We start from the raw sequence: 19,489 nt of genomic DNA on the forward strand, positions 1-19,489 counted from the left end.
ATGTAAACGAATATGCAAACTTCTAGGAATGTATCCTAAGGAATAAAATGTACGAGTGCTTAAAGAAGTGCACAAGTATGTGTGTTCAAAGATGGCCATCACAAATCCTCTGTAACTGGGAGAAATTGGGAAGCCCAATAAGGGACTGGATGAATCCACACAATGGAATACCATGGCATCGTTAAACATTACCTACATAAATGTATGTCTATTGACAAAGACTTTCACAATATATTGTTAAAAAGGAAAAGTGTGTTTCCTGCCAGTCTGTGAGAGGCAGCTGTTGCTTTGCGGTTAAGAGTGCACAGGTGTGTGGAGGCAGACATATGGATCCACTCATGCAGTGTGACTTGGGGCTGGTTACATAATTGCTCTAAGCCTCAGTTTTGTCACCTCTAAAACGGGGAAATAGTGCCCCCTCATAGTTGAGAAGATTAAATGAGATTGCACATTCTTCTGACAATATTTATTGGACATCTCTGTGGCAAAAAGACAGTTCCTGCCCTCTGAGGGCTTCCAGTCTAGTGAAGAAAACAGACATTAAACAAAAACAAAAATAAATAATAGATAATGGTACAAATGATCAAGGGAAAGTAAGGCTGTGGTGAAACTAACCAGGAACCTGACTTGGGATGTCAGGAAAGGTCTCTGACATTTAACATAAAACCTAAAATTATGAGGAGAGAACTGCGTCTGGTATAGCGAGGGGAACAGACAACATGGACAAAGGCCCTGAGGCAGAAGGAGCTGTTGCCAGCCAGCACTTGGCATAAGGCCTGGCATAACGTAAGTGCCCATATAAGGTAGCTACCGTTATCCAAAAAATAGGGATCTACGTGCTCTATGATGGGCAAAAGAAGCCCCAACAGCTGAGTGTCAGTCACGGTTATGGGAGTGGTGGGATTTAGGATGAATTTTACTTTCTTCTTGGCATTTCAGTATTGTCTAAATTACTTTTTATTTTTTATTTTTTTGGTAAGGAAGACCAGCCCTGAGCTAACATCCAATGCCAATCCTCCTCTTTTTTGCTGAGAAAGACTGGCCCTGGGCTAACATCCGTGCCCATCTTCCTCTACTTTATATGGGACGCCGGCACAGCATGGCTTAACAAGCGGTGCCTTGGTGCATTCCCGGGATCCGAACTGGCGATCCCCAGGCCGCCGCAGCGGAGCGCGTGCACTTAACCGCTTGCACCACCAGGCCGGCCCCTAAATTACTTTTTATAATGAACATGTGTAACATAAGGAAGTGTCTTATTTTTGGAGGAAAAAAAAGGCAAGAACATTCTCTTCATTGTGTACATGCAGGAGAGTTGGCGTAGACTATACCAGTCTCACCCTGAAACAGAAAACCAAACCCTGCTGCCTTGCTCTGGACTGAGCACTGAGCTGGACAGTGCCATCTTCAACTGCACCTCAGTGGCTCTCACAGGGCTCCCCACACTGCAGGGTGACTGTCTGCTGGCCTACCATACGACTCACTTTGGTCCAGTGCCCTCCCATCCCATACCAGAGCCTCAGTAACCCCCCGCTGAGGGCTGCCCGAGCACCAGGAGCAAGGTGGGCACAGAGCCTCCCACTCTGCAGCTGTTCCCACGGCTCCCGCCTGAACCTGCCCCAGAGGCTGTGGTGCCTAGCAATAGGGACCAAAGTGGCCTGAGGGGACACAAATGAAGGCTCAGCAGAAACTGTGCAAGAAAGATGGCTGCACTAGACCTAGCCTCAGCAGAACACTGACATTCTCCCTCTGGCCCTGGATACCACCTAACTGAACATCTCTTCCAGTTAGCACTTGCCCTGGCCAGGAGAACAGAGGCTGGTGCTCAGGGGTGGAGCAGCCTTAGACATGTCACTCCACAGGACCTGGGTTCTTCATCTGAAAAGGGTAGGATTGGACTAGATGACCATTATGTCCAGACATCCACCACAGAGTGGGCACTGACTACAGGTCACAGAAGAGAACTTGGCATGTTTTTTCATTTACTACCTTTCACGCCTCCCCTTTTAGGCCTCTGCTCACAGTGCCTGTCTCCTCCCTCCTCCCGCAATCTTTTAGGATTCAGTTCAGGTGTCACTTCCTCCAGGATTAAGCAAGAGCATGTACCCCACAGTTCAATCCAGAGGTGAGGCTTGGGGGTGGAAAATAACAAGTTATGATTTGGATAAGCTAAAACATAAGGACTGAGGGTTATCAGGTGGCAACAGGGCAGGTGCCATCAGCTTTGGGGTCTGAGGATGCAGTCGCCAAGAAAAGAGCAGAGAGGAGAGACTAAGCTAAAAAACTCTTCATTTAAGGGGCAGGTGAAGAAAGAGGAATCAGGAAAAGCTAGAACAGACTCAGACTGAGGGTAGAGAATGAGGACAACAGGTGGCCCAAAGCCTGGGAGGCTCATCTCAAGGGGGAGGAGCTGTAAACAGCACCTCTCTGAGGGCAGTGACCTGGGACTGCAGAGGAAGATGTGGGGCTGGGATAAGGAGGGAAAAGGGCTGTGGACGGGGGAGATTTTACCCCCAGGGGACATCTGGCAATGTCTGGAGACATTTTTGGTTGTCAACTGAGAGATTGCTACTGGGACCTAGTGGATAGAGGCCAAGAATGCTGCTAAATATCCTACAACACACAGGACAGCCCTCCTCACATACACAACAAAGAATTATCTGGCCCCAGCTGTAAATAGTGCCCATTGTTGAGAAACCCCGCCTTAGAGGATATTGGGGAACTCCCCGACTCTCCAGGGGTGCCTCAGATTGGGCCTGGTAGACAGAAACAACGTCCAAGACCACGGTGAAGACATCACTGTTGCCACCACTGGGCACCCCTGGCGCTGGTCTGGCCACTAGAATCCCCCCAGTGCTGCCACTGCCTCCAACCAGCACAACTCCCACACAAGCTGGTGCATCTGGTTGGTGGCGCTTCAGTCACAGAACCGAATCCTAGCTGCAAGAAGGCTGGACAAAGAAGTGCCCTCAGGCCTTTATAGGTCCTGGTGGGGCAGTGGGCAGGTTCTGCCTGTAGTAAGACTCACGGTGGAGTTCCGAGAACAAGTGACCACAACAATCAACAATGGCAGCAAAGGGAAGGAGAAGGGGAGAGCAGAGTGGCTCTGTTTGTTTCTTTGAAGGTGTCAGACGGGAAAACTTGGGCCCATTTGAGGGCGGAGAGGAAGGGATCAGCCAAGATGGCGAGGCTGAAGGTGTTGAAGGAAGAGCCCAGGAGGATGGAGGTGCCAGATGCGGCAGAGGTGAAGACAGGTAAGACTGGGGCCCTCTCTTTGTCTGTTCATACAGTGGGTGCTCAACAAATCTCTGGGACAAAGAACCATCAGAGAAGGGCACCTGTCACTGAGAAGCCCAGCCTCAGAAAAGCAGTTTAGGGTTGGGCAGAGTTCAGACATTATCAAATTCATTTTGCCAATGAAGCCACAGAATAGGGAAGGGGTGGGCCAGGGTCCCTCAGCAAGTCTGATGGACTGAGACAAGACTCGGGTCTCCCTCGGGCTTTGTCAATTGTGGGGGGCTGGGGGTTCTGCGGATGGTCGTGTCTCTATCCCCTTTGAAGAGGCAGACCCTTGCTTGGCAAGGTCAAAGAGACAGGGCTAGAATTCCCACCAGAGCCCCTCCCTCCTTTGCCTGGGAGGGGCACGACTAAAGGGCAGCTGCCCACTCAGGGTGTACCTCCCTCTGAAGCTTCCCTGCCCTATGGCCACTGGTCTCTGCTTGCACACCTCCTGAGACAGGGAGCTCACTGTCTGACCAATCCTGGTCGGGGCCGCCCTGCCATTACAAAGCACATCCTCCTGCAGAGCTGCAGCCTATCCCCCCAACATCCCCTACCCACAGGCTAAGGGTCTCCCAGCGTTGTCAGAGAGGAGAGGTTGACTCTTCCCTGCACCTGCTCAACGACTGTTCCCAGATACCTGAGGACAGAGATCATGTTGCTCTAAGGTCATCTTGGGCTAAACACCCTCCCAGGACACTTCTGGTCCCTTCTCAACACTGATCCTTTGTCAAGGACAATGCTGAGAAAGGAAGAGGAGGCCTAAGCCAAGTCCTTGCTTCACTACCTGGCCCGGGCCGGCGGTTCCTCCTGATGGGGCAGGAACATCCTCTAAGGTGGTCTCTACATCTCTCAGGGTCCCTGGTCCCACCACCCAGGCCCCTCATCACCTGCCCAGTGGAAGGGTACACAGATCCCTGGGGCCCAAACCAGCCCCAGTTAGGCCAGAGGGTTTGCTGGCTTTTATTATGTCTCTGCCAGGGGCTGGGGGCTGGGACCTGTGCCAGGTGGCTCAGTGACACAGTGGGGCCAGCAGCAGGCAAGGCACCTCCACACATGGCTCAGAGCCTGGCTCTGCTGCCTCTCCACAAAGGGCAGCAGCCAGCTGACCACTGGTAATAACCCATGGGGAGGGTCTGGCCCAGGATCCCTCCTGCCTCCCCCAGTATCTCCACAGGGTTAGGTCTGCAGCATAGCATCCTCCGAAGGCCCCCTCGACACCCCCTCCAGGGAAGCCCCTGGGAGGAAATCCAGCCTTCTGTGGCCCAGTCCTCTGAGCTGCAGCTCAGAGCCAGCCGCAGGAGACCAAGCAAACGTGGCCTCGCCTCTCACAGGGGCCGGCTCTCACCACCAGTCGATGTCGCTGAGCCCTGGCCACGCTGCCTTCTCCTGGGCCCCTGAACCCTGGACTGCTCCAGGCTTATAACTCAGACTGGGATCGTGAGATCCGCGGGCCTTTTCGGATCTCTTTCCGCTTCTCCTCTTTCTTCCGGCGTTTCTCCTCTTCCCTCAGGGCCTTCTGGAAAGGGTCGGTGCTGGAAATGAACTGAGGAGAAGAGCAGAGCAGTCCGAATTAGTTTGCCGGCAGCTAAGAGTCTGAGCTAGGCCCCTGCAGGCTGTGGGGACAGGAAGGTTGCTTAGACATAGGCCCTGCCCTCAGGGAGCCCACAGACATGGAGACAGTTAAATGGGCTCTGGGAAAACTGCTGAGTGGGTCTTGCAAGATAAGCAGTAGCTTGCCAAGCAAAGAGAGTGAGGGAAGAGAAGGACATTCCAGGGAGAGGGACAGATGCTGAGGGGTGAACCTGCACGGGGCATCTGAGAAACAATAACTAGACTCCTCGCAGGGTGAGGGGGCTGAGTGCCCAAGACAACCACAGACCCCCAGAGCCCTGGCTGCCACATCCCTGAGTAGGAGGGGAGGGCGGCCAGCGAGAGTAAGAGACAGCAGTGTCTTGCTGCTTGCTAACAAGTTGCAGCATCCAGACAAGGGAGTACACAGGAAGCAGATGGATCAGAGGTCAAACTGGTAGACTCTGAAAAAGAGGTGGGAGGAAGAAGAGAAGACAAGACGATGGTGCCCAGGACATTGCTTCCATAGTGGGTAGATGGTGGTGCCCGGCGAGGAGGTGGAACACAGGGCAAGCTAGGGTGGGAGGAGGATGAGGACTTCAGTTGGGGCATTCTTCAAGTGCAATCCCCAGACCCTTTGCTCTTCTCCCTCTGCTCCCTCCAGACTGGCTCACCTAAACCTATGGCTTCTGTTACGCCTATGTGGTCAGTTAGGCCTCAAATCTACACCTCCAAATCTAAACGCATGACACCTCCACTAGGATGTCCCAAAGGTGCCCCTTACTTGGCATGGCTCCATCTCCCCCAAACTCAGTCCCTTTCCAGAGACCCTGACCTCATGAACAGTGGTGCCCCACACCCCAGTCTAGGTGAGTAGGGCAGAAACTGAGAGCCCCCATCTCCAGCCCTCTCCTTCCACACTGAGTCCACTGCCAAGGCCTGGCTCATTCTAACCCCTAAGTCTCTCTCAAACCCATCTACTATTCTCTGTCTCTCCTATCACTACTCCCATCACCACCTCCACCTCTCTCCAGACGACTCTGGGAGCCTCCCAAGGTCTCTCCACACTCACTTTGGTCCCTCTCAAGCTGTTCTCCTCACTGCAGTTAGATCTTTTCAAAATGCAAATGTGACCCTGTCACACCCCTGCTTAAACCCTTCCATGACTCTCCATTACTCAGGATAAAGTTCCACACGGCTGCACCTGCAGGTCCACCCTGCCCACCTCTCCGTTCCTCCCTCACACTTCCTACCTTTTGGTTCTTGGATTCCCTGTGCGCTCTCACTTCCAGGCCCCTGCAAATGCTGTGGCCCAGGCCCAGAATGCTCTTTCCAGCCCCCGCCCCCTTTGCCACATTAACTCCAGCTCAGCTGTCACTGCCCTGGGGGACCTGCCCTGACTCCTGTCTGGGGTAGGGACCGCCTCCTTCTCAGTGTTTCTCCCTGTGACCACCTGCTTTGTGCCTGTCGCCCCAAATGGATGGCACATTCCATGACAGGAGGATCGTGGCAGGTGTTGCTCACTGTGCCATGAGCCCCTAGTGTGGGGCCTGCCTGGCTTATAGATGGCACTCAGTATGTATTTTTAAAACGAATGAATGAATCATGTTAGCATATGAAAGACAAGAGTACCCAAAACTCAGGTAACTATGTTGTAAAATATGCCCATTTTATCTGTTCTTAGGGCAAATTTGACAAATGTTTGATCAAGGTAGACACTAAAAATAAACCAGGAGCTCCACCTTGTGGAGTAATCTACCTACCAAGTTAGATTGAACCATGAGTCTGGAAGATCAAGTGATACTAAAGTGTGGTCCAGAGAGGGTATGATATGTTCAAGTCACACAGCAAGAGGGAGGCCCAAATGGGACTAGCCTCCAGCCTCCCACCTCCCTGCCTAGTGCTTCCCCGACTACACGCTGCCTCCTATCCCTACGACTTAATTCTGATCCCCTTGGGAGGGGTGAGGAGCTGGGAGACCCATCAGGACACAGAGGACCCCATACCCTCTGGCTCTGGCTGGGGAAGAGCAAGTCAAGAGATCCTGGCCCCTCCAGCCCCAACTGGCTCAGCCTCATCAGGGGAAACTAAACCTAAATGGGTCAGAAAAGAAACACTACCTACCCCTTTCCCAGATCCCTTCCTCACTAGGCCTAGCTAATGCTAGGCCTAACCTCAAGCGGGCCCTTTGTGCTGCCTGGGAATCCAGGACATTCCCCTGGTCCGCCTGCTCTCCTAGACATACCTTCTTCTCCAGCCTCCTCACTCGCAGACCGTGACCTTGCTTCCTATTTCACAGAGAATGGAAGCACTCAGGAGACAACTTCCACAAGCTCCCACCGCCACACCCAACAACCCGTTTGCTTCTGTGCCCACACTGCTCTTCCAGGCAAGGCTGACCCTTCCCCTCGGCACCAGGTCTTTTTTTTTTTTTTTGTGAGGAAGATTGGCCCTGAGTTAACATCCCTTGCCAATCTTCCTCTTTTTGCTGAGGAAGATTAGCCCTGAGCTAACATCCGTGCCCGTCTTCCTCTATTTTACATATGAGACGCCGCCACGGCATGGCCTGATGAGCGGTGCATGGGTCTGTGCCCGGGATCCGAACCTGCGAAACCGGGGCTGCCAAAGCAGAGCACGTGAACTTAACCACTATGTCATGGGGCCAGCCCAGGGCACCAGATCTTTTCTCCTTCCTCACTTCCTTGGGGATGAGGCTCCAGCAATTCTGCTACCCCTGCACCATCACAGTTCTTCCTCCCTAATGGGTCTCTCCCATCTGACTAAAATTTCTCCCGGAACCCACACTCCCCACCAGCTATTCTCCCATTGGTCTCCTCTTGAAAACAAAACTCTCCAAAAGGATGGTCTGTACTTGCTGCATCTATTTCCTTTCCTCTCTCTCAAAATCCAATCTTTTGTCCCCACCACTCCACCAAAACAGCTTTTATTAACATCTCCGATGGCCTGTCTCCAGGTTGCTAAATCCAGCAGCCAATTCTCAGTCCCCATCTTCCTTGACCTTCCAGCAGCGTTTGACAGGCCAATGACTCCCTCCTTCCTGTAACTTTCCTCACGTGGCCTCTGGGAAACAACTCTCTCTTGGGTTTGCTACTATCACACTGACTGTTCCTTCTTGGGGTTCTTTGCTAGTTCCTCCTCACTCTCTCCCCTCTAACTACAGGCACATTCCAGGTCTCAGTTCGCAGACCATTGCTCCAACTGTCCTGACCCCCCACCCTCCCCAAGTGATGGGACATGATCTGTCCCAGGGCTCTCGATACCTTCTTCATAGGCATGACTCTCACATTTGTAGCTTCACTTTCAACCTCTCTTAGAGTCATATATCCAATTGCCTCCTTGACATCTTCATTCAGATGCTCACCAGGTCCAGAAACAAAGTTTTAATCCCTGATTCAGCCCTCAACCTGGTCCCACCAGTCTGCCCACTTTAGGAAATGACAGCCCCATTCTTCCACACACTAGGGCCAAAACTCTTCGAGCCATCAATGCATCCCTCTCACTCCACATCTGCTTCCTTAGCAGATCTTATTGGCTCTACCTTCAAAACAGAACCAGAATCTCACTATTCCTCACCAGCCCCACTGTAATCACCCTGATTCAAGTCACCATTAACTCCTAAATGGACAAGCACAGCAGCCTCCTCCCCAGTGTCCCTGTTTCCACCGTGGTCCCCTAGACTGTTCTCCACACAGCAGCAGGCTGATCCTTAAAGGGGTAAGTCAGAGCTCATCACCCTGCTCTCCATGTCTTGGAGTCAATGCCAAAGCCCCTGAGAAGACCTCCAAGGGTCCTGTGATCTGGTCTACAACTCTGACCTCATCTTCTCACACTCCCCACCCCTCCAAATATGCTTCCAATTCAGGGCCTTTGCACTTGCTGTTCCTTCAGCCTGGAATGTTCTTCCCCCAGATACAAGGCTGGCTCCCTCACTTGTTTCAGGTCTTTTCAGTCAGAACTTCTGTGCCCAAGTCATGTGAAATAGCAACTATACTCCCACCTTATCCCTGGAATTCCTGCTTTTTTCTCCATAGCCCTTGTCATCACCTACCATATTATATATTTTTAATTGACTGTCTGTCTCTCCAACTAGAATGCCACTCCCAGGAGACAGGGCTAGCCTGCTTCTCTAGCGGCTGGGATTCAGTAGATGCTCACTAAATGTTGAATAAATGCATGTGCTATGCCTCTGAGCCTTTATGCAAGCTAGTCCATCTGCCTGGAAGGTCTTTCCTGAGCTAGTCCACCTGGCAACTCTTTTTTTTTTTTTTTTTTAATAATTTTATTTATTTATTTATTTTTTCCCCAAAGCCCCAGTAGATAGTTGTATGCCATAGGTGCACATCCTTCTAGTTGCTGTACGTGGGACGCAGCCTCAGCATGGCCGGAGAAGCGGTGCGTCAGTGTGCGCCCAGGATCTGAACCCGGGCCACCAGCAGCAGAGCGCGCACACTTAACCGCTAAGCCACGGGGCCAGCCCCACCTGGCAACTCTTACTTGTCCCAGAGCCTCCACCACCTACCTGCTGCAGCTGAGTCAGGCTCCCTCTCAGGGGTCCCAAGGCTCATCACACTTCCCTCATCCATTGATACAGTGATCACACTGGATAGGGACTGTGTTTCCCTGCAGCCTTCCCCAATAGACTGAGCATCTGAAGAACAAGGAGAGGGCCAGATCCCTCTGGACAGGGACAGTGCCCAGCACACAGCCTGATAGGAGTTGGCTTAGTGATGGGTACTTAGGCAGGAGAGGACTCTCAAAACACCAGCATGGAGGGAGTGCATGATGGGAGCTGAGCAAACCTGGGCTGCTGCTAATGGATGAGTCCACACTGGATACCAAAATGTGACTAAAAACTTTGGACTGTCCCCAGCCAATGAGAAATAAGGAAAGTAGGTTGCTGCTATGGTTATGTCCAAGCAGAACACATGACGATGAAGTTAAACTAAACATATCCTGGCACCCATTCTCTCTGTGGCCCATGCTCTCACCGTCCTCTTGTATGAGAGGCATTCGTGACCGGCAGGGCAAGGAGAGCCAGCGTCACAGCAATAAAGCATCTCCTTGGGCGCCCCCTCATTGGGAAAGGCAATCTGCCATGGCCTTGAGCATCCCTGCATGTTCTTGCTGGGTACACCGAGAACACAGCCCTGACTGTGTTCTACCCGGGCCATTTATCAGGGTTGTGATTGCAGCAAGAAACCTTGGGGGATGTGTCATCTCAGTTTTACACGAAGGGGTGGCAACTACCCTAGTGGGGAAAACTGTAACCCCCACTCTGCTGCCTGAAGCAAAGCCACCGGCTCAACAGGGCCCACGATTCAGAGGTTCCCCTAAATACTCAGGCCTAGTCCACTGATTGTTCACCTAAATTAAGAGCTAATGGTGCTGTGCAGAAAAGAGTTAACACAGCCAGTCTGACTGCTATCCTTGAAATGCCTGCTTCCAAGGTTAGCCCTTGGCTGATATCTGAGAACTTGGATTGTGGAAGGGCTCGCACCATGCTAATTGGTAAGAGTGGCTCACTGTGCCTAACCTGTTTGTGTAAACAATGTGTTTTATGCTAAACACCTGCTTTCCTTCTGGGAGTCTGGAATTTTGGTATGCGGGAGGCAGAGGGTGCCCACATGACCAGCTCCCAGTAAAAACTCTGGGCACTGAGTCTTTAATGAGCTTCCCTGATAGACAACTTTTCACACGTGTTGTCACAACTTGTTGCTGGGGGAATTAAGTGTGTCCTGTGTGACTCCATTGAGACAGGACTCCTGGAAGCTTGCACCTGGTTTCCCTTAGACTTCATCCCCGGCACCCTTTCCCTTTGCTGATTTTACTTTGTATGCTTTCGCTGTAATAAATCATAGCCGTAAGTACTAAGTATACACTGAGTCCTGTGAATCATCAAACTCATAGTAGTTCTGGGAACCCTCGACACAGGTGTCTGGACGGCCATCCAGCCCCAGTGACAACGCTGGAAGACTAACTGCCATAAAGGCCAGTCAGACAATGATCTCAATTAAACACCATCATCTGGGCCAGCCCCGGTGGCCTAGTGGCTAAGTTTGGGGTGTTCTGCTTCAGTGGCCTGGGCTCGGTTCCCGGGCACAGACCTACACCACTTGTCTCTCAGTGGCCATACTGTAACGGCAGCTCACATACAAAATAGAGGAAGATTGGCAACAGATGTTAGTCAGCTCAGGGTGAATCTGCCTCAGCAGCGGAAAAAAAAAAAAAAAAGCCAATAAGCGCATTTAGACTTAAAAAAAATTAAAAACGCAAAAACAAAAATGTGACCCTTGCATAGATGATAGGCATGTTATATTCCTAACGACCAGGCATGTTATATTCCTACCAACTGTTGTCAGTGTCCTAGCCATCTGGTCTGTCACTCAGAAGACTACAGACTGGTGGTTCAAAGACAGTCATCCCTCTTTGGGGCCACAAACTGTGAAAACAAATTGTGGTTGACAACTGCACAGTTCTGGTCACTCATTTAGATGCCTAGAGTAAGGCCCATTCTCTGATGAGACTGACCTGGATCAGAACATTGATAAAGGCTACATTGCCCAGTTGACTGGCATTGCCACCTAAATGCATCATTGTACTAGATGTGGCAACACATCCGCCACCATGGACTGGCACAAAGCAGAGGACTCTATTTCCAGTCTGACTACCTAGAGTCCCTGGATGGAATAGTATGGCCCATGTGGGCCAAGATGGGAGATATAATGCGTCTCTAAAAATTTTGTAAAAATGCCCTTGTCCCATTCACATCTGACCCTTCCGGACGAAAGGTCTAGGTGAAAGGGATGATTGGAGAAAAAGTGAAATTATAGATCCTAGGATATAACACTTGGATTTTGTAGCAATAATCCTGGCATCTGGAGAGGGGATGCCTTAGATCCCAGGAGGTGCGGAGAACAATTAATCCTCTTTGTCCCTTAGATCCAGTACCACCACTTCGCAAAACAATCCTAGGGTCTGCTCAAGCCAAGTGGCAGCTGCAGCTGACAATCTGACCAGCCGCTGGGTGTGTCATTCTCAACCACGTGATACGAAAACTCACATGGATACAGTCAGTACTGAACTATTCTGCTGTGCCTGATGCCATCAAAGGCAGCTCCTGAAGTGACCCTGGGCAGAAACACAGGCCAGTACAACCTTGTTTCAATCTGACAGATACAAATCTATCTGCTTCTCCTGATGCTTGAGAAGCCTTAGGTTATGCCATGCAGGACAACTGAGGCTGCAACTCTGTAGGGACATTGCCCTCAGGGCTCAGCCAAACACTGTAATGGTGACCCAAATCAAGTGTAACATGTGGGAGACAGTGGGCCATGGAATGTCTCTCCGGTGGGGATGAGGATTGCTTTGGGTCCATCCACTGCTCCCTGTAACGAATGACATCAAAGATCGGCAGGTCAGCCTAAACTCGTGTGTGGGTGGTAATGGGATAATAGATTGGCCTTAGACCACATTCTGATTGTGTAACATAAGACCTACTGGTCCCCCCAGGACTTATCACAGCTGGCTGAGTCCAGGACCCTGGAGCATATGGTTGAGATCAGTACTGCAGGGTGGCCTTGTCCTGCTCGAGTCCTGTTGATGGCAGCCTTAATCAAATGCAGTATGAGACAAATTGAACAAATGTGGTCCTAGCCTCTACTGGTAAGATTAATCAGACTGAATAGCACATTCATGTGGAAATTTGAGTCAAGCCAAGACATGGAGAGCTGAAGGACAGACTGTGGGGGAGGCAATCTGCCACGGCCCTGAGCGTCCTTACAAATTCTTGCTAAGTACACCAAGAATGGAAAGCCCCGACCACTCTGTACCTCGGCCATTTCTCAGAGTTGTATTTGCAGAGAGCAACCTTAAAGGATGAGGTGATGCCTGCCCCTAAAGAGTAAGTTTGCTTCTGTTCACTATAAAGGCCGTGAATTTCCCAATCTCGGTGTTCCTTGGCTTGATGCAAACCCACTGCACGTAGAGCATCTGCTTGGGCTCCTCTGTGTCACTGCTGTGGGACTTGCAGGGCAAGGGGAACCCACATGACCAGGCCAATAGGCTGGACACTGCTTTTGTTGTAATAAACTCTGATGTCTCTCACCTGTCAGCATCTGTGAAACAGTAGCAAGCTAGCTTGTTAGCCGCAAGAAGGGTAAAATCCTAGGCCCCTCACGGACCCTGATGCCCCCCTTACACCAGGGGAGAGCCTGTGACTTGAGTCTAGTCCTCTGGCCCTTCCTTCTTGCCCCTCTGGCCCTTCCCTGCCACCTCTGATCCCTTCCTCCCCTCTATTGTATATGTCCCCATCTGTCGTCCTACCCTGCAGCCTTCAGCCCTCAGAGCCCACCTCAGCCCCCTAGGATGAAAGCATGTGCAGGAGTATGGGACAGAAGCTTAAGGGCAGAAAAGAACAGCCTGACCTTCCCTGGCTTCCCTGACATTCCCTGACGATGTGCCATGCCTACTGTGCACTGGGTCAGGTGTATTCATAGCCTCTGACTGCCCCCACAGCTGGGGTCCACAACCCGTGAACAGCCTGAAGTTAAGACAGCAGCAGTGGCTTGTCCAAAAGCACCAGTGAGTGAGTGATGGTTCCCGGACCCAGACCCAGGCATGTCTGGCTCCAAGTCCAAAGCCGTCAAACTCCACCCCAGGCGCCTCAGCCCCTGCAGGACCAGGCCTCCCATGGCCCAGCAGACACAGAGCAAACATGGCCACAGGCCCCCACAGCTCACCTCTCTGCGGTCTACTTTAAATGGGTTCTGGAAGTCAGAGTCTTTCTCGCTGATCCCCAGCTCCTGGGCCATCTGCAGATGAGGAAAAGCTAGTCATCCTCTACTCTCTCCTCCCTCTTGCTCACCCACGGGCCACTCCCTCCATATTGGGACCCAGGTCCGAGGCTTGGGCAGATGTGAGCCAGGTGATGACCCCTAGGGACCCAGGTCAGCAGAGAACCCCTTGAGATGGCATCTCAAGGTGCCCTGAAGCTTATCACAGAAAACATAACCAAGAGCTCACACTCAGGCCCAACTGAAGGCAGATGCAAGGCTCACAGCACACCACAAGACAGAGAGCTCCCGGACCTCCTCCACCCTAGTCCTTACCAGGCTGAGGATGGGCGAGTGGGGCCCCTGGTCAAAGACGCCTGACTGGTTGCAGAAGCTGATGCCCCAGCGGATGAGGAGGTTCCAGTTGGAGTTGTGGTCAAAGTAGTGGTGCACAATCCTTGGGAAGCGCAGCACCACATCGCCGAAGAAGGCTGTGTTCTCCACCACTTGGGAGAAAGCTGGCAAGAGGACTCTGATGAGTGGCCAGGGTAGATGCCCTTCTACTGCCCTCCTGGCCAGCCCCCTGGCACCCTCCAGAAAATTGAGGCAAACCCACTAACCAGAGAAGGGAACAGTGCCTACTGCCCACAGGCTGCTGACCACATGTGCAGTGCATGCTAAGGGCTTTATGTCTACCAGATCACTGACTCCTCAAAACCACCTTTAGAGGCAGATGTGGCTGCTGTTCCCATTTTACATATGGGAAACTGAGGCTCAGATGGCTAGTGAGTGGCAAATCTGAGCTGCATACCCAGGCCATGCTCTTTCCCCTGCATCTCAAAGCTTAGAAGACTCCTTTGCCATGGGGACCAGAGAGGTGGATGTCATTTTGCACATGGAGGCATACGCATCGCATGAGGCTTTACTGGGCCTTACCTCCCCAACTTGGTATCCAAATGTCCAGAGCTGGCCCCTGGTACTATCACAACTACAGTGTCTGTCAGGGGTCAGGTGTGTTAGGATGACTAGGGAACATGTCAGGGTTGTTTTGTTTTTTTTGTTAATATTCTTCCAATTTTATTTTATTTTAAATGCTTCTTAAGTTCTTATTTTGAAATAATTTTAGACTTACATACTATACCACAAAACTCCTTCACTTGGCTTCCTCTAATGTTATCATTTTATATAATCATTGTACAACTATCTAAACCAGGAAATTAACATCAATAGAATACCATTAACTAAGGCACACTTTATTTGAATATCATCAATTTTCCCACTAATATCCTTCCTCTGGTCAACAGGTCAGTTTAGACTGAGTTTAGTGTCTATCATGATGGTAGGTCTCCCCGACCCAGACTAGCATGAAGAATAATTATATACCCAGCCCTGGCGGCAGCCCCTGTTCGAGCAACCCCTGCAGATAAGGCCCAGGCAGCCCTCACCAGTACTGGCCAGGCCACACACACAGAGATAAGCAAACTCCTCCAAAGATATGCCAGGTTGGGTCTGAGACAAGTGGGGCAGGGGCCTCTGGGCTTCAGAACAATCTTGAACCTCAAAGAACTCAGGAGTTAGCTTGGTTTACAGATAAGAGCCAGGGCAAACCAATTGTCCTCTTTCATCTGGAAAACAGAGGTAATAGTGCCTTCCTCAGAGTTACAGTGGAGACTAGAGATAATATTTGTAAAGTGCCCACCATTCAATATGTAAAGGCTGCTTCCATCCTCTCTCAGACAGGGTAATCTAAGAAATTTTATTGTTAGACTATAACCAGTTAATGAGGGGAAAATCACAACTGGAGAGAAATTCTTGGAAGAGGGGATGAAAGGGCACAGAACATTCTTTTATCTGATTTGTCTACATTTGTCCCACCCTGTCTCAAAAAGGATTTAAGGGGGTTGGGGCTTTTAGAACAGTAGTAAAGAACTGCTCCCACTGGCCAGTCACTTCGATAGGCCTCAGTTTTTTCTCCTGTAAATGGGAACAATCCTTGCCTTCTCTCCCAGAAGGGTCAGGGTGGTGGAGAAGGCAAGGAGCCCGGACTGGAAGTGGGCAGAGGCTCCTCCCTGGATCCCCTGCCCCCAGCACAGGACAGCACAAGGGAATACATCTGTGTCAGGAACACAGAAACTAGCTCTGAAGTGCCCATCCACCCACAGGGACCACTTGGAAGGTGTCATAAGAGGGTATTTCCAGAGAGAAAAAGAGTGACAAGAACAAGAGAGAAGAGGCAGCTAGTGAAGATCAAGGTGGTGGGAGGAGGAGAGGGCAAGATTGGGAAGACCATACCATCCTTCAGTTTCTCGTCCTGGGGGAAGGGCCCATCTGGGAGCACGTCTGCAGCAATGAGGACTGTCCGCGAGTCCTCCAGCACCTGAAGGAACGCCACCTGGGCTGAGTAGCTTTGCAGAGGCCTTCACAGACCAGCCCCAGCTCCATTTACTTAAACCCTACTTCCAATCTTTTGTGCATGCAGTTTCCCCCTCACTGAACACCATCCCCTTAGGGAACTCCTACTCATCCATCAGTGCCCAGATCAAAGACGAAGCCTGCCATGAGCTGTCCCCTGTCTGCACACACCTTAAAGAGCCCCTTGAGCATGACATCAAGGATCTTGTACTGCTGGTGGACATCATTCAGCTGTGCCAGGTTTTTCAGTGCCAACAGCTGCTCCCGTCGCTTCACCTCAAACATCTTCTTGTCTGAGTAGCATTAAGTTAAGGAGCTACACCGATAATCCTGCCTGGATAATCCAGTGGTCCTGATCCAGAGGGCCCATTCCTGACCAGCGAGTATCTGCAAGGGCCACAGATGCCCACAGCTGGGACCCCCTACACCTACACCCAGAACAAACTGTCTGAGAAGTGTACGAATCCTGCAATGTATCATTCATCCATTTCACAGAGGATTCCACACCCAACAGCCTGAACACAACCCTTAGGACCTGGCTCCTGCCCTCCTCTTCCATGGTTTTCCCATCATCTCTCACAACCACTCACTGTTCTCAGAACCTCTCCTCACACTATAGACTCTGCCTGGGATGCCCCTCACCCTTCTCCATGAGGTTCTATTCTTTCAAGACCCAGTCCAAAAGCCACAGCACAGTGTTTCTCCCTGCCCCCTCCCATGTTCCATTAGAGTGCTGATCACAGAGTACAATGTGAGGCCAGTGAACACCTCAAAGCCAGGGACTAGTCCTGACTCATGTTTATGTCCCCAAGGCGTGACCCAGAGTAGGTGGCCCAGTAGGCCAGGGCCTGCGTCTCCTCCTCCCAGGGTCTCACCCGCAAGGTGTAAGGTACATGTACAATCCTCAGAGCCCTCGTAGCTTGACAGATGTGTCTTGCCTTCTCCATTCAATATATGGGGAAAGTGAGGCTCAGAAGAAATTGACTTGATGAAAATCTGGTTAGAGCACCTTACCTTTTCTTCCCTGTTCCTGTCAGCTGGGTCTGCTCCATCCCTGGAATCCCCCAAGGGGTTCTGGGTACAGAGAGACCTCATTTATAGACCTCTCAGAAACAGCTCATTAACCCCACCTCGAACCTCAAAGGATACAGATCTCCAGGCTTGGGTCCAGGGAGGTCCTCAGGGTGCCTGTGACTCCTGTCCCAGAAAGTAGCAGGACAAAGAGGAAGGCCAGGAACTGAAGAAGATCCATATCCAAGACCCTGGAGCTAGGGAGTAACCCAGAGAAAGGAGGTGAGACCCAGAGCTTGGTGCTACATAAAATAGAGAGTGAGGGCCGGCCCTGTGGCTTAGTGGTTAAGTGCGCGCGCTCCACTACTGGCGGCCCGGGTTCGGATCCTGGGCGCACACCAACGCACCGCTTCTCCGGCCACGCTGAGGCCGCGTCCCACCTACAGCAACTAGAAGGATGTGCAACTATGACATACAACTATCTACTGGGGCTTTGGAGGGAAAAAAAAGGAGGAGGATTGGCAGTGGACGTTAGCTCAGAGCTGGTCTTCCTCAGCAAAAAGAGAAGGATTAGCATGGATGTTAGCTCAGGGCTGATCTTCCTCACAAAAAGAAAAAAAAAAAATAGAGAGTGAGATGAACAGTAACTTCCCCTGACACGGCATAGCCTCTACACACCAAGAACCCAGCTTTGGGAAGCCCTGGAGCCTCAGTCCCGAGCCCAGGGCCTGTGACCTGCAGACACACAATAAAGAATGGTAGGAGGGAGGGAGGAAGATAAATGTCAGCAATGCTGGATGCTTAGAGCACAAAGGTCAGCATCTGGAGCTCTGGGCTGGAGCCCTGGCTCTGCCCAGCTGTGAGACCTTACGTAAATTGCTCAGCCTCTCTGAGCCTCAGCTTCCTCATTGTAAAACAGGGATAAGGAGGTCACCTCCCTGCTGTAGGGAGGGAGGAATGGGTGAGGCACTGTGCCTGGGGAAGGAGGAGCTGGTCAATATCATTCCCTCTCAACACCCCCATCCTGGCCTCCCAGGACCATATCTGGTCAAAGAGGCCCAGGCAGTCAGAGAGGACGTAAAACTTCTGGGGTTTCCCTCCTTCTCTGACTTCTGTCATCAGAGAGAAAGAAGGGATGCAGGACAGGAAGGGAGGCAGCGTAGTCTTGGCGTAAGAGGGCTGCTACTCACTCACTTTGGAGCCACAGGAACCACAAGCAACACGTGCTCCTATTCAGGCAACACTCTCCAATTATTTACTGAGTACCCACCATGCTCTAGGCACTGTTCTAGAGCTGGGGATACAGCAGTGAACAAGACAAACAAAACGCCCTGCATTCGTGGTATTTACGTCCCTAGCAGGAGTAAGATACAACCAACAAACATGTAAAACAAGCACAGAAGGATGAGAGAGAGTGGGTGGGGTGCAATATTAAATACAGTGGTCAGAGAAGGCCTCACACTCAGATGACAGCTGTCCAATTTTACCCATGTGGAAACCAAGGCACAGGAAAGTGAGGCTGACTGCCCAGTCACTCAGCTATTCCCAGGCTAAACTGAGTCTAAAGAACATAGGCTATCTCAGAGCTGGCGACTGTTCTACCAGGACACCTGCCCTAGGGGAAAGATGCTCAGTTATTGACAGTGAAATCTCACAGAGGTCATCCAAAGGACCGCCCCCACCCCATGCGGATGAAACGACTGAAGCCTAGAGATGAATAATCAAATTCACCCAGGATCCCCCACCGCCCAATGTCACGCTCCCAAACTCAAAGCAACCAGACCGGGGCTAGGGCAGAACTTGGGGCCAGGGGCATATCAGATATAATGACTGAAGCAGAGAAGAAGTGGGAAAAGAAAGCTGAAAAAGCAAACTGCGTGGGGCGCATCTTGCTTTCTCTACTGTTCCTCCCACTTATCCCGCCTCTCAACCCCGCTCCCCGCCCCGCGAGTCCCCAGAGCTCGGCGTGCGACTGTGAAGCCATTCCGCAGAGGAAGCATGCTGGTGGCGGGCCCTGAGCTGCTACCCGCGCTCGCGGACCCAGGTTGCTGCCCCGAGCCTTTGGGGCTCCCGGAGCGGAGAACAAGTCTTTCCAATAAGGAGAGGCGTGCGGGACGGCGAATCTCTTCCCATACCCCGCTGAGGCCGGTTCGGGGTGGCGGCCTGCCCGCCCAACGCCCCCGTCCCCACCTACCAGGCCGTGCGGCGTGGGAAGGGGCGCGCCCTCGATATGCAACTTGGCTCAAAGGTCCACCGCGCGACTAGCAAAGGCGCACAACCCAAAAGTACCCGCGAGCAGCAGCTCGGGGACTGCCGAGCGCCGCCCCTCCCACCGCGCCGCTCCCGGCCAATGAGCGCGGGCCGCGACTGCAGCTCCGCTGACCTCACTTCCGACCCCGCCCGCCAGGCTCCGCACGAGTCGGGTA

General features: G+C 51.8%; 1 protein-coding gene across 2 annotated transcripts; it reads right to left on the reverse strand.

Annotated features, from left to right (window-relative positions):
* Positions 1–449: 449 nt before the first annotated feature.
* On the reverse strand, positions 450–19,355 carry CCDC134 (coiled-coil domain containing 134). 2 transcript variants are annotated; one of them, XM_058568249.1, is made up of 8 exons: positions 19,258–19,355; positions 17,202–17,320; positions 16,224–16,345; positions 15,933–16,017; positions 13,977–14,158; positions 13,608–13,679; positions 7,094–7,136; positions 450–4,822 (listed from the first exon to the last, which is right to left on the reverse strand). In XM_058568249.1, the coding sequence occupies exons 2-8, from the start codon at positions 17,302–17,304 to the stop codon at positions 4,704–4,706; spliced, it is 726 nt and encodes a 241-aa protein (XP_058424232.1). In that variant the 5' UTR covers positions 17,305–17,320; positions 19,258–19,355; the 3' UTR covers positions 450–4,703. The 2 variants fall into 2 exon arrangements, with proteins under 2 accessions (XP_058424232.1, XP_058424233.1); XM_058568250.1 differs by lacking the exon at positions 7,094–7,136.
* Positions 19,356–19,489: the final 134 nt, after the last annotated feature.

This window comes from Diceros bicornis, chromosome 25 (genome assembly GCF_020826845.1).
Source record: "Diceros bicornis minor isolate mBicDic1 chromosome 25, mDicBic1.mat.cur, whole genome shotgun sequence".
NCBI lineage: Eukaryota > Metazoa > Chordata > Mammalia > Perissodactyla > Rhinocerotidae > Diceros > Diceros bicornis.